This window comes from Astatotilapia calliptera, chromosome 23, assembly GCF_900246225.1.
Source record: "Astatotilapia calliptera chromosome 23, fAstCal1.2, whole genome shotgun sequence".
Classification (NCBI taxonomy): domain Eukaryota; kingdom Metazoa; phylum Chordata; class Actinopteri; order Cichliformes; family Cichlidae; genus Astatotilapia; species Astatotilapia calliptera.
The window spans coordinates 36,571,622-36,586,533 of NC_039323.1; the positions used below are offsets into that span (position 1 = coordinate 36,571,622).

At 42.2% G+C, this 14,912-nt stretch overlaps 1 protein-coding gene across 1 annotated transcript; it reads left to right on the top strand.

Moving 5' to 3' along the window:
- The first annotated feature begins 2,784 nt into the window (after window positions 1-2,784).
- Window positions 2,785-14,698, top strand: LOC113016415 (male-specific lethal 3 homolog). Its single transcript, XM_026159232.1, has 14 exons — window positions 2,785-3,059; window positions 4,849-4,931; window positions 5,042-5,137; window positions 5,320-5,414; window positions 5,499-5,596; window positions 5,819-5,947; window positions 6,179-6,336; window positions 8,018-8,176; window positions 8,280-8,515; window positions 8,603-8,692; window positions 10,119-10,228; window positions 10,404-10,503; window positions 10,589-10,673; window positions 13,447-14,698. The coding sequence occupies exons 1-14, from the start codon at window positions 2,961-2,963 to the stop codon at window positions 13,544-13,546; spliced, it is 1,638 nt and encodes a 545-aa protein (XP_026015017.1). The 5' UTR covers window positions 2,785-2,960; the 3' UTR covers window positions 13,547-14,698.
- Window positions 14,699-14,912: the final 214 nt, after the last annotated feature.

Genomic DNA, 14,912 nt, shown 5'->3' on the forward strand with positions numbered 1-14,912 from the left:
TTCAAAAGTGAGTCAAACCCAAAGACTCCCATGCTAAAATGCATAACTTCAAAAAGCATCACCCCAGGATGTTTACAGCCTGGTACAAAAACTGTTTTGGCCTCCATGTAAATAAATATTTCGAGTTTTCTCCTATGATACTGTGGTTTATAATAACTAGAGGTGGGCGGAACAATCCAAAAATCGATAGTAAGCATACCAACATCGGTATTGGTACTGATCAACACAATCATGTTGTAAAAGTGAAACTACAAATCACATTGATTTTGTGGTCATCAGTTTTGTTAGTTGATTTATTCAGAATTAGCAAAATGACAGTGACTCATCAAATAAGTCACAACACAATTATCCTCCCTATATAAGCTGCCTACACAAAGTTAAAAGTGTCAGTATCTGGTACTGGTATCAGGTCGATACCAAAACTTTTCAATAACTACTGCAATCACACGGGTAAGGCCTAAAGTTTAGGGCCTTGGTGGCTTTGATTGGCAGGTGGGCCAACACAGGATGCTGCAGCCTGTAGGCGCTCGCTAGGCCTCAATTCCACTATTTCCAGTCAGTGACCTGGATCTCCCCACTGTGTTTTTCTTGAATTTTCTGTGTGGTATAGCCCACCCAAGAAGTTTTCTGTTGTATAGAGTGAAATTCTAGTATTTTATTTGTCTGTTGCTTAGCACTAATAATCAGATATGGGTGTCTGTGGGCTGGCTGTGTCCACTTTTATACAGAAATAAGAAGCACCTGCTCTGAACACACCCCTCATCTGCCAAATGTAACAGGAATTTATGCATCACTGAAACATTTACACCAATCTTTGACTTTTTAATGTTTTGCTGTCTTCCAGCTCTTCATCTGTGAATTAGTGAGCTCGTGTTACAAACATGTAATCCTAGAAAGCATTTCATTTGAAACTGATTTGACACATCTGTTAAAATATATCACGTGCAGTCAGGGTAAAAGGCAATGAGCGGAAATTAGCAGCGCTGCACATTGGTCGGTAATGTTCAGCGTTATATGCACGCTGTCCATATTTGGTCCACAGTAGTAGACCAGCATTGCCTGAAACCATTTTAAGCAAAATGAGTGCAGATTTAGCAGCAGAGACATGGTTTCCTGTGCCAGGGATCAGTTCACATTTCATTGTTCAAGGCTCTTAGAGAGAGATAAGCCTCAGTGAAAAGGTTACAAGGTCAGGAAAAAAAACCCTGCTGAAATATGTACCACGAGTAAATATCTGTCTAGACCTACAAATAAATCACGTTTTTAAATGATGTCTGCAGATTGATACACTAGTTAGTGTACGTAAGCGATAACACATTGGTTCAGTTAAGGGAAATTTAGCATTATTGAGACATGCAAAGTTTTCATTTAGTCTACTCTAAGTGATCTTCCAAAACTGCAAATATGAAAAACTACATGTGCTGCACCCCTGGAAGGCTGTACCATCCTCAGCTTGCTTAATTTGTACTTAAAAGTACATTTAACCTTAGCAAATTGTCCATAATATAGCTGTGCTTTTTATATGCTACGTGGTTTTAGTCTGTTCAGAACTTAATTAATACATGGATGGCTTTCATCTTTGAGATCTCATCCGTGGGATTTTTTTCATAATGAAAAATCCTACTTTCTCTCCGTGCCCTCGAGCATGGGTGCGGGACTTAGCCTCAACTCAATTAGTTCAAACCAATGACATTTTTTGTATTGGACCAATACCAAGTAACTATAGGGCCAATGTTGCATACCAATACCAAAGCAATATTAATACTTTTAACATGTAAAGGTAGGTTATGTAGGGGAAAGCAGTGCATCCTTATTTATGAGATGATCGAAATTAATTTGTAAATTCTGAACACTAAATCACTGTATGTTTTTACTTTTCACAATAATAGGTTAATATAATAAAACACACCTTTTACCTTTTCAAGTAGTTGGACGCTGTTTTTTTTACAACAAAAAACCCCAACATTTATTTCATATAATTCAGTGGGCCACATACTGAACTTAGCAGATAGAAACAAAGTATTGAGTTGCGCTAGCATCGATCTGATATCAGTACCAGCCTCGAGATCCGATGCTATTTGGATCCGCCCACACCTGCTTGTCCACACCTGGATTAATGGGAGACAGCTCAGGTCGAGTTCAGGTGTTTTCGTTTGGATTTCTACAGCATGTGTATCTTATGTGTAGCATTTTTAGTTCCTGAAGTCGATTGTACATTGGAGGAATTATTCAAGTGAGTGATATTTGTTTCAGGTATTGCCTTTGTTTTTCATTTGCTTTAAAGCCTCCCAATCATGTGTATCAGTCAGCTGAGTGGGCACCCTATAAAAAGGCATTTAAGTTAATACATTGTACCCTATTTCCTTAAACTGCTGTGCTAATCCTGAAGCTTTCTGAGGGATGCAGCTACAACAACGCCATTCTTTTACACTAACAAAGTCCGTTTCGTTGGGATTTTTTTTTAAAAGTTCAAATACTCACATCTTCTGGTGAATCTTTGAAACTACACCATCTGTACGGTGTCCCCGAAAGCTCATTTCAAAAGCTCATTGCGCTTTTAAATGCTGCCTTCACTGTGATTGTAGTTACAAGGCTGCGGCAATTCACGTGCAAGAGCCATAGTTTCCAGCTTCAGTTTGTAATGAAAGTACGTGGAGGGGGGTTTATAAATGCATTTGACTCGCCGCCTCTGCACTTGTTATCCACAAGTAACCACAAGTAAGCGCGTGACCCACAGTGGTCCCGCGCTGTGTCGACTAGAGAAATTACGAGCGGTCCTTGAAAGCAGCCAGAGCATCAGCAGCAGTAAGACTAGCAGCATCTCATCCCACAACAGCGCCATCCTTCCACAGTGTGTTTTGGTGGAAGAGCCTTCATAGGGAAGAGTCTGGCAACGAAAGGGTTAAGGGGTTTACAGGGTTCAGATCGATGCCTCCTCTCCCACACGTCGCCATGAACAAATGAATTCGCGGGGAATTAAATATCAATTTCACAAAGGAGAGCGAGTCCTGTGCTTCGAACCCGACCCTACCAAGGCTAAAGTGTTGTATGACGCTAAGGTAAATGTTTTGCGCAGAAAGATGCAGACTGGTCGGATTTTCGACTTTGTATAAACGTGTAATTCATTCTAAGGGGGAAGCAGCGTTGATTCTTTAAGGTGTGGGGCTCTAAATGTAGCTTGGGATGGCTGCTTAGGCCACAGGAAAATACGCTTGCACAAATAACGCCCAGGCTAGGTTCTCTTGATGTTTTTCGAGTGGTTTCCGGGTGTGTTTGATTAGCTGTGTGTCGCTCGCGGGTCACAATTTAGAAAAAAAAAAAAGTCAACACAACCTTGACGTTTTGTAATGTTACCGGTTTGTTTGTGTGGAGGAGGCTGCTGAAAGGGGAATTTCACATGAAAATTCTGTTGCAGTCAGTTAGCATTAGAAGCATCTTTAAACAGCAGTAAGGGAGTTATTACCCGGGCGGCTTGCCGTGCAAAGCAGATTAATGTCAACACACCAACCAACAAGCGCACCACGACAGCAGGGCTGCTAACTTTGCACACACAGTTGTCTGCCTATTTCAGTTTAGTTGTTTGCTGGCTTTTTTTAAAGCGGGCTAAAATTATCCAGCAGACTGGTGGCTATTCTGCTGCCTGACTAGCTGGTAAGCTAACGCTCCAAGAAAGCTACAGTCTTTACTCCACTCTAGCATGGCTGTTGCTAACCTGCGCTAGCTAGTGGTTAGCATAAACACTTATTTGCAGTTGTCTTAGTATATTATATTAAATGATCATTCTTAGTGTCAGAATGTAGCTGATTTACGTGGATATTTTTTTTATCCTGATAAACCTTTAAGTATTTAGCTTTAGTTATAAGTTGGGTAATTACTGTTTTATTATGAGAGGTTCAAGGGTAAAGGGTTTATCTACACTTGTTTGTACTTTCTATGGTCTAATCCTTTCATAGCTTTATGATTGATACTGATTGCATTAACATCAAGATTTTGCTGAGTCTAGATGTTGCAAGTGTCAAATTCTGATTTGCAAAGTAATAACAGTCAGAGTAACAAGTGCAAGAGATTTTTTTTAAATTATAATAGACTGAGTATTACACATAACTTAGCTTCATATGCAGGTAATAACTAAGCAAATGGAGTTTTTGCATCATGTCTTGGGGTGTGATAGTATTCTCATATATTGCGTGGCGGTATCTGGTGTGCCTGTATCGCTACAATATCAATATTTTGTTAAATAAATTAAAATACCCTGGGAAAAGAACAAGAGTACACCACCATCCGGTTATGTTGTTAGCCATGATATTGGGTGAGCCAATTTAATGTAAGTTAACAAACAAAACGACCAACACTGGACACACTTTGCTTGCTCTGAATTAGGAGGTAGCTTTGTCAAGCTAACGGCTCAGTCACACAAGTAAAACTAAGACAGAAATCTCTTTACAGCTATAATAATAGTGGTTTCTGATGATTGTATTGTATTTTTTTACATTCTGCAAGCGCAACTTATGGTGACTAAATGGTTGCTCAGACCTTGAGGATGTTGTGCTCGGGGCCACTTTTGATCTGAAGGTCGCCTGAATGCCAATGCCGTGCCACCTGCAGACCACAACAATGTACACTGTGCTTGCCACAAATAAGTGATACAAAATCTCTTTGTTGGTCTGCTAGTTATGCTAATATGCAAATTCCTTATTTTTCTTCTTGTACTTAAACCCTTTATTGATTATTGACCCTTTATTAAAACTGGAAATGAATGATTACCCCAGAAAATGGTGGTGTTGGGTACTTGCTAAGATATGAATAGATGTTTAGCAGGACTGCGCTAACTGTGTGTTCATGTTGCAGGTCCTTGATGTCTTGATAGGTACAGATGAACATGGAAGACGAATCCCGAAGTACCTGATTCATTTCAATGGTTGGAACAGAAGGTAAAATTCTCCTTTCATCAGCTTTTGTATGAAGCAGTAATGTAGCACTGCTGTCAAGGCCACACACTTTTAATTATTGATATATTTTGCATATATGGCTGTTTTTGTAGCTGGGATCGTTGGGCCGCAGAGGATCATGTCCTAAGGGACACCGAGGAAAACCGAAAATTACAACGTAAACTGGCTCGCAAAGCTCTAGGTCGCATGTAAGTTCACGTTCTAATCGTCTACTGATGATGATCAGCAATTACATGATGATGAAGTTCTGAAAAATTTTGATTTAAAAAGTCCAGTGTGGTGTATTTCATTTCATTGCCTGCAAGTTTGGAATGTCTGTCTGTAGAAAAGTCTGAGACAGTTTTTTTTTCTTTTTGTTTCTCGGTGATAGGAAGAGAAAGGGATGGGTAAAGAGGCGCCGTCGTCAGTCTGGTACTAAATCTTCTCTGAAGACTCTCCCAAAGGAGGACGACAGCGATGACGCGTGTGAGAAATCTCTCTGCATCTCTTTGTCTTTTGCTCCCCGTCTCCCTCAGCAATCAAGTTAAGCCCCACGTGTTCTTTCTCCAGGCTTAATTTCAACTTCGGAAAGCAGCGACGGGGACGATTCTGACCCCGAGTCTTCAAATAGCGGGGACAGCACCTTCTCTGAGGACATCAACAAAATGGTAAAAGTTGATCGGCACAGGTTCAAGGGCATGTAGATCACTAGTTGCATTGCAGGCCTTTAGATAACATCACTGTCAGGCTTAACTTGAAGTAAATGACCTTGATATGTGTAATATGTGGCTGATAAATTCAACTGTGGTTGTGGGAGGGATTTCTGGCCACGGAAAATCTACGCGATTGTTTTTATTGATCCTCCATTTGTACATTTGTTTTTGTATCAGAGGGTTGAGGCAGACGTGAATGTCAAGAGGGAATATGAGGAGAAGGTCATTCATGTTGACATCAACATCCCCGATGTTCTGAAGAAGAAACTGGAAGATGACTGCTTCTACATCAACAAGAGGAAGAAGGTGCGGGCAGCAGATCCTGGGCACACACCGTTTTCTAAAGCCTATATACAAAATGTCAACAGCTCATTGGTTGTTTTTGTTCTACAAATCCATCATAATTTAGCTTGGCAGCTAAAGGACGGGTGGGCACGACTCAAAGATTTCTGACACTGGTTTGTGTTTGGAAAGAATTGTAGGATATGGAACTGAAGCGTGTCAGTATTTAACCTCGTGTTGTTTTACCTCTCTCAGCTCGTGATGGTTCCCTGTCAGACAAACGTTGTGCACATCCTGGAGTCCTACGTCAAGCACTTTGCGATCAACAAAGCGTTCATGGCCAACGAGCGGTACAGGCGTCAGCAGAGCACCACGCAGAGCGGCAGTCCACAGCCAATCCCTCCAGAGAAAAGGTTAGTATTGATGTTCTTTAAACAGGAGGGGAAAAAAGGCGATCCAAGCACGCAAACCACTTAGTCTTCATTTCCAAGTGTCCAATAGAAAATGGTTAATGGGAATTAAAACTGAAACATGCTCTAATACATACAAATTTGTCCACTCAGTGGCCACTTTATTAGGTACATATTTGATCCCCTTTTGCCTTCAGCGCTGCCTTAATTCGTCATGTAAAGATGGCATTTGGTTCTTGTTGATATGATGGCGTCACAGAGATGCTGCAGATTTGACCTTCTGAAAGTCATGGCAGAAATGGAGACTTGGATCAGACAGTAATCAATTCAATTTTATTTATATAGCGCCAACTCACAATAACAGTCGCTTCAAGACGCTTTATATTGTACAGTAGATCGTACAATCATAGATACAGAGAAAAACCCAACAGTCATATGACCCCCTATGAGCAAGCACTTTGGAAACAGTGGGAAGGAAAAACTCCCTTTTAACAGGAAGAAACCTCCGGCAGAACCAGGCTCAGGGAGGGGTGGCCATCTGCTGCAACCGGTTGGGGTGAGAGAAGGAAGACAGGATAAAGACATGCTGTGGAAGAGAGACAGAGGTTAATAACAGATATGATTTAATGCAGAGAGGTCTATTAACACACAGTGAGTGAGAAAGGTGACTGAAAAAGAAAAACTCAATGCATCATGGGAATCCCCCAGCAGCCTACGTCTATTGCAGCACAACTAAGGGAGGATTCAGGGTCACCTGGTCCAGCCCTAACTATATGCTTCAGCTAAAAGGAAAGTTTTAAGCCTAATCTTAAAAGTAGAGATAGTGTCTGTCTCCTGAATCCAAACTGGAAGCTGGTTCCACAGAAGAGGGGCCTGAAAACTGAAGGCTCTCCCTCCCATTCTACTTTTAAATACTCTAGGAACAACAAGTAGGCCTGCAGAGCGAGAGCGAAGTGCTCTAATAGGGTGATATGGTACTACAAGGTCATTAAGATAAGATGGGGCCTGATTATTTAAGACCTTGTATGTGAGGAGCAGGATTTTGAATTCAATTCTGAATTTAACAGGAAGCCAATGAAGGGAAGCTAAAACAGCAGAAATCTGCTCTCTCTTTCTAGTCCCTGTCAGGACTCTTGCTGCAGCATTTTGGATTAGCTGAAGGCTTTTCAGCGAGTTTTTTGGACATCCTGATAATAATGAATTGCAGTAGTCCAGCCTGGAAGTAATAAATGCATGAACTAGTTTTTCAGCGTCACTCTGAGACAGGATATTTGTAACTTTAGAGATGTTGTGCAAGTGGAAGAACGCAGTCTTACATATTTGTTTAATATGTGCATTGAAGGACATCCCCCTCCCCCAACCAGATTTGGTGAGCCCTTCCAAACGTTAGCCTCAATTTTTTTCTTAGCTGACAGGAGTGGCACCAGGTGTGGTCCTCTGGACATGCAACATGTTAAAAAATTGAAGTGGATGAGCTACAGAAGCAGAGATGCTCTTCTTTGCACCTTGGTTGCAATGAGTGGTTATTTGTCTTTTCTTCTGACCGTTCTCTGTAAACCACAGTAACATTTATCTTGTTGAAATTATACTGAAACAGGGCACTCGAATAGCTTCCCTTCACTGGGGCCTGTATAATCAACGCACACTTGTTACATCTCTTATTCCTTCCTGTTTTTTAATAAAGTGAGGAGCTGTGTAAGGAAATGGTCGACGGCCTGAGGATTACGTTTGACTTCACCTTACCCATGATCCTTCTCTACCCCTGTGAGCAAGCCCAGTTTAAGAAGGTCAGCTCCTCGAGGCTCTTCCTGGCCATGAATGAAAGCTCCCCCTGCTCAAGCAAGTAAGTGTGCTGCGATGAATCCCTTGTGCCGCATCAGAAAGCACTGCGTTCAACTGCTGTGCTGTTTATTTTATTTTTTATGCATTTGCCTTTGCTTCCAAAGCACCCAAAGAGAACGCAGTCCAAGCCCACTGGGGCACAACCCGCCTACCCCTCAGTCCACAGACAGCCAGCCAGCCCTAAGTGACATCTCTACTACCACCCCCACCACTCCAGCCCCAACCCCAAAGCGCCGGCGCCACCCCGATATGGACTGCATTTCCTACCAGTCGCAATCACTGAGGCGCTCTACCAGGAACACGTCCGGAGGTGACCGTCCAGCTGAGGGAAGCAGCGGCGGTAATGAGTTTAAGTTCCTCCTGGATTTGATGTAGCTTTGTGTTTACACAAACTCAACTTAGAAATGCAACATATGTCATGATATAGGTGGAGGCAGCGCCACGGCGTCACCGCAGCTCAAACGGCGAGTGGTCGACACCTCATCGCAGCCCAAGTTCTTCCTTAACCTTGACAAAAGTAAGCTCCGCGTCTCTGAAAGTACTCTGTGTGATTGTAAGTTTGTGAAAATCACTATCATGTCGTAGCTGCAAACCTCTTTGAAACCCTACAGCGTAACCTGACGTGCACCTCCCCAAAATTCCCTGCAAGTCTAAATCAAATTTGACTCATGATTTAACTCATTAGAATCCTTAATTTGTCCACATAAGTAGACAAATCAGAACGGAATCAACTTTTGGAGATTTACTTTCCTGGATGATTGAGAATGCTTCAAGACAGAAGTAGATAAGTATTCACCTGGTTCTTCGTTCTGCTTTTAAACTTTCTGAAGCAGGTTTTATGTGTAAAATGGCAATAGTAGCAACTCTCTGCTAAACGATTGCTCTACTAGGCTTGTATTGTCACAGGTCACGGCATGCTCAAGTACCAAGGAATGAGACCAAGCATTTATCTGTAACCGTATTCTTTGATCTAGTCGCCTGTGCAGATAAAACCTCCCCAAAATTGACAAACACAGCTGCCGTCAAGAAATTTAAAAGCTATGTAATTCTAAACAAAATGAAAACCAACAAGAAGAGTTTGCAAGAGTAGAATGAGAGGTTTCGGCTCTCGGGCTCCTGTGGAAGCAGCTCCCAGTTGGGTTCAACAGCTCGCTCATAAGGGATCGTTGGTGTTCTCTATCAAATTTGGTGTAGTTTGGAAACTTTGTCTTTCCCTCAGAGATGCAGATTCATTTATTTTTATGTTCTTAGGGGAATGTTTGCATAATTACACTCACTTCCAGAAGGGGGAGACATGAGCTCCTCACTGCAGGCTTTATTGTAGCCATGTTTCCTGATTGGGTGAAGATCAGAATAACGCACTTCCTGTAAACGCACAGTGATTGTGTTTGAGTGCTAACTTTGATTTTGTAGTAAGCAGTTTAGCCCAGTAGGTGGTGTTATCTCACTTCTGTCCTCCCACATTCTTCCCCTCTTCAAAGTCAGCGAGCTGCTCTCTGCCAATAAAGTTATTACAGTGAACTCAAGTTAAATGTAAAGAAACATTTTAGTTAACAAAATGAAAATAAAAAACAACTATTTTGTGAACTTTACATTTTATTTTAGTTCGTTTTTAATGATTTTATTATTATTCCTAAATCGTACCTCTGACACACACCGTAATAATTAAAGACTAAAACTAGCAGTGAAATTAATTAAAAACTAAACATTTTCAAACTAAGCTGTAATGAGAAAATCCACACTGGAAACTAACTGAAACTAAACTGAATTTAACAGGTCCAAATGAAATGAAAACAATAACTAAGCTCTAACAGTTTGAATCGTTTCCTTTGAATGTTTTTGTTGATCATCGATAGCGTACTGTGAAAATGTGAATAATTAACAGAATCAGCTGATCTGTCTTTCTGGCAGTGATCTTTCCTTTTATTTTCCCCGTCCCGCAGAGACTCCAGTGCACAGCGGCTCCTCTTCCCCGTTGCCTTTGACCCCGAGCAAAGAGCGCAGCGGCCCTTTCTACGGCCTGGAGAGCCGCAGAAACAACGAGCTCAATGAGGTGATGAAACTGTGTGATTATCTGGAATGTGGGAATTGCTCAAAGGCACTAGGATCATTTTATGTATTGTAATGTGCTGCTGTAGATTTGTATACACCACCCAGTTGACAGGAGGTTGAAACATTGCACTCACAACTCCACTAAACTGTGCTGTTCTGTTTGCTCTGCCCAGCAGGTTTTGAGTTGGAAGCTGACTCCTGATAACTACCCTCTGAATGACCAGCCTCCTCCGCCATCCTACCTGTATGGGTCACAGCACCTTTTGCGACTCTTCGGTCAGTTTCAGTCCAGACACGGTTTTTGCTACTAGCCTTTTCCCCACACTGAAACACTCCCATAATCCCTGTTTTTGGCTTTTAGTGAAGCTTCCTGAAATCCTGGGAAAAATGCAGCTGCCTGAGAGGAGTCTCCGAGCCCTGATTAAACATCTGGAACAGTTCCTCAGGTAATCGGTTGTTAGTTAGGAGACTTAGATCAGCAAACCTGATTCACGCTCATTTCTGCTTGGTTCACAAAAGCAAGAGTTTAAAAGGATGGACAAATCACTAGTACGCCCAAAATAACTGAGAATCACGAGAACAAAAAGGAAAAGGAGGAGCAAGTAAATGAGAACATGGAGGGGAAAGCTGGAGTGAGAGGGAGCACGTGCTGGAGGGAGGGAGATGAGTGGGCGTTACACAAGCGCGGGAGTCTAATCTTTAAATCCTCCCGAGTGATCTTCAATTCAGCTGCTCCCAAACCTGAGGGGATTTAGGTCCTCTGGTTCTGTAATCAAACGCATGCAGTGCCGCCTTCTGCCATCAAGCAGCGCTGTGGAGCCAGTGAACAGAGCTCGGCATGGAGCGGGAACAGATCTCTGCTCTGAGAGCCAGCGTTGCCTCTTTCATCACCTAAGTGGTAAGTGTTTATAAATGGATGTCATTAAAGGGTCGTCAGGGAGACGGTCAGTTTGTCAGGACAAGGTGAGGAGAGGGGGGCGTGCAGCAGGAAAGGATGGGATGCATCACTTTTTTTGTTGGTTTTTGTTTTTGTTTGTGCCCCTTTTCTTGTCTCAAACATCATTGTCATAGTGTGACTATTACACTATTACCTCAAACATTAGCAGTGCCTCTTGGCAAGGCTATCCCATCAGCAGTGGGGTAAACATGTGCAGAAGGTTCTCTTAATTCACTCGACTGCTGATCGCTTCTTTCTTTTTCTGAAGGATCATCGTTGTGTTAAAGGGCACGGAGCTGTTCCAGGATCAGTGTTGCTCTCTGATGTTTCCTTCATGTCTAATTAATATGTTCACCATGTTGCAGTTAGTGAGACCCTGAACACAAACTAACATAGTGGAATATTTTTTTTCTTCTTCTGTTTTTATCTGTAATCAGCCTTGTGGCAGATTGTGCCGAGCGGGCAAAAACTGATTGATGTCGCAGGGACTGATGTGCATTGCATTCTGGGATTTGGCCACAGTTGATCTCTCACTCTCTCTTTCTCCGCTAGTGCGAATACGATTAAGTGTGGGGCGCACGTGTGGGGCACGTCATGGCATATGTACCTGTGTCGTTTCTGATCCAGCGCCAACGATGACAACGAGGCCTAAATTTCTGGCACAAAAGAGGCCCCACACTTTTCAGAGCAACAAATAGCTGCTTTTTAATACTGATTTTATTCTTTTTATTTAAAGTTTTTAAGACAAAAGAGTCTTTGATTGCTTGTCACGCTTTCCCATCAATGTCCCATTAGTTTGTTTGTTGTTTCTTAAGTTCTGCTCTGATGAGGATAATTTGTTTGCATTGAGATTAGGAAGGCCGGTGGAGCTAAGATGAGATGGCAAGATTTAGAGGATTTGGCCGAGTGGCGGATACTAAGAAGATTCCAGATTAGTTTTCCCCGCTACTGATTAGATGGGAGGGTGGGGTGGGGGTGGGGGGATTTTTCACTCTTTCCCTCTCTGGCTGTCCGTCAGTCGTCTTCTTGGTCTTTCTGTCACATTGATTGGTTATAGGGATTGATTGGTGGGGTGTGGGCTTTGTCTCCAAAATGTCCACTCCAAGCTGAGGGCAGAAGGCGACAGAGTGTAGGATTTATGTGCAACACAGCCAGGGATATCTAGGAAAACACAGGCTGATGTCAGCTAAGACTAGGGGTGGGTTTAAAAAATCGATTTTCTGATTCAAATCTATTTTAGCTTGAATAAAGCGATATCAATTCATTAAATCCTGAATGGATTTTTAAATGTATTTTGCTAGAAAAATGCCAGAATCTCAGGTTAAAGCTCACAAAACTATTTCACCAACAACCAAACAGCTAAAACTGCAAATGAGAGCAGGTAAAAAAAGACGTAAACACAAAGTGTGGATCGTTCACCCGACGACACGTACATGCCATCGGGGCTGAAAGCCGACATCTCACAGATTCTGATGCTGCAGGTTTTGTCACTCTGATTAAAATTCACTGAACTAGCAACAAAAGAAGATCCAAACTACGCTTCACGTTTGATAAACATTGTCATTAATTCCCTCTTACTTTCGCTGTTTTGCTTCCACCACGATAAAATCACACTTCCTGCGCAGCTCTCACTCTCTGTGTACTTCAAGAACAGTTTCCCATCTAAAATCTCTGTTTTCTGCATTATATGCTTGCTTATTGTACACCAGTCTACCTTTGTGTACAGCGCTGTTGGCCGCGGTTTTGTTTTGTTTTTTCAAAAATGACTTCCGACAAAGTCTCATTTCTGCTGTTCAATATTGAGGAAATATAGACTTTTTAAATATCAAAACGGTTAGCTGTGTATATATTAAAACCTGTGCTCTGCTTCACTTCAGCAGCATCAGGTGATGTTGATTCATGGTTTTCTTCAGTTTGTGATCTACTGCAGAATATTTCTAAGGTTATCTGCTATAAAAATATTTTATCCTCAGTTACTTTGACACAAAGGCACATGCTATGATGCTTACACCTCTGAACTCTCACAAGTGTCAGCTTTGTTTTTATACATATAAAAATATGGATATGTACTGATAAATGATCAGAATTATAATATTTCTGACTGAGTCAAACTTTGGACCTTGTAAATCAGAATTGAATCGATTATAGAAATCAGTGACTATACTAAGCCCTAGCCAACACCATCCTTGCACTGTTGTCGTGTAAGCCTGTCATGTCATCTTCATCTGAAAAAAATGGCTCATTCTGAGTATTTATTTGTTCTCCTTTTTGCTCTTTTTCAGGTTTCTGGCCGAGTTCCATGAGGATTTTTTTCCAGAGTCTGCATACGTGTCGGCATCTGAGGCTCACTACAGCATGAAACAACCGAGGCCGGTTTACTGAAGGAGACATGGGTCGCCCACTTCTTCCTTTGCTCGTCTCTTCCCTGACCTCTAACCACCCCCCTCAGCTTGTCTAGCGCTGACCTGTCTGAGCTCGTGTTTACTGGACTAAATGTCAGCTTTCTCTGGATTTCCGATTTCTTCGCCTCTGGCCCAACATTAGCTTTCTGGGTGTTGTACTGTGGAACATTTGCTTCTACTGTCCCCACTAACCCTCGCCTATGCTCTGTGTGTGGCAATGTCACGCGCGCGAGGCCACGCCTGTGCCGCTTTGCTGTGGTTCATGTCGAGGGCAGCTTTCTGTAACCCTTGGTAAGACTGAAATCTTAGAAAACTGCTAACCATCAAAGCCTCGCTTTCTTCACTCTAGTTCAGAGCTGCGACCACATTGCGGTGCTCTGCTTGTCTGCCTTCCCGATGAACCCATTTGGGATACTCGCAAGGGCTTTGTATGCAGATTTGCTTGTTTTTTTTTTGTTTGTTTGTTTTTTGTCTTTAAGCTTAGCCCCGTCCTATTTGTGGCAACGCTGCCACCAACCTTCTGTATACAGTTTCCCTGAGGCTGCATTAGGACTCTCTCTCCCTGTCCTCAATGTTTTCCTGCTTTCACTGAGCTGATCAAATTCACAGACTGTTCAAGAACTTTGATTCAGGACTGATTTCTTTAGGTTCTTGACAGTTTTATGGTCTGTTCAGTGTCCTGAGGTCTGCTTTCCTGCTTTGTTTTGCATGTCTGATAACTGTCAGTCATCTGATTTTTATCGTTTCTTCCCTCCTGTCAGTAAGAATCGGGTGCAATTTGTCCTAAAGCTCATCTTCAGTTAACGGGTAGTCTTAATGCACAGTTCTTCTAGACCCTGAAGCTTTTTTTGGACCAGTTCAGTTTTGAATTTTATGTACAAATGTACAATTTTTAATGCAGCAAAAGAAACGACGTGCTTTACTCGTGAAATTGTGAACATGTAAATAAATGCTAAACGCCTGTTCATCAGCATGTTATATTTCTTTGTACACCACTGGCTCACTCCAATAATACCTCAGTTTGTTTTGGCCGCACACGCTATGTACAGGATGTCTGAATTTTTCTGTTTCATTTGAGCGCTTTTGTTTCCTTCCAGCTCTGTTCATAGTACAAATAAAGACGTTTTCTGAAGGCTTGCAGCTTATTTACATAAGCGCGAGGCAGCGAGACGACTTGGTGCCCCTGCCAGTTTTGTGTATGCGCTTCTTGCACCTTGGTGCCTTTTTCACTATAAGATGAATTAGCAGGAAGCATGCGAGTGGATTGTGATGGAGCACTTTAAATTTGGACACAGACAGGAGAATTTTATCAGCTGCCTCGACCTTGCTTGTCAGCACGCAGCAGA

What these genes read in the sequence shown, in the direction of transcription:
- LOC113016415 (XM_026159232.1), top strand. Translation starts at nt 2,961, where the DNA reads ATGAATTCGCGGGGAATTAAATATCAATTTCACAAAGGAGAGCGAGTC. An exon ending in AGCTCCCCCTGCTCAAGCAA is followed by an intron (nt 8,177 to 8,279) that starts GTAAGTGTGCTG and finishes TTGCTTCCAAAG; the next exon opens with CACCCAAAGAGAACGCAGTC. An exon ending in GAAACAACGAGCTCAATGAG is followed by an intron (nt 10,229 to 10,403) that starts GTGATGAAACTG and finishes TCTGCCCAGCAG; the next exon opens with GTTTTGAGTTGGAAGCTGAC.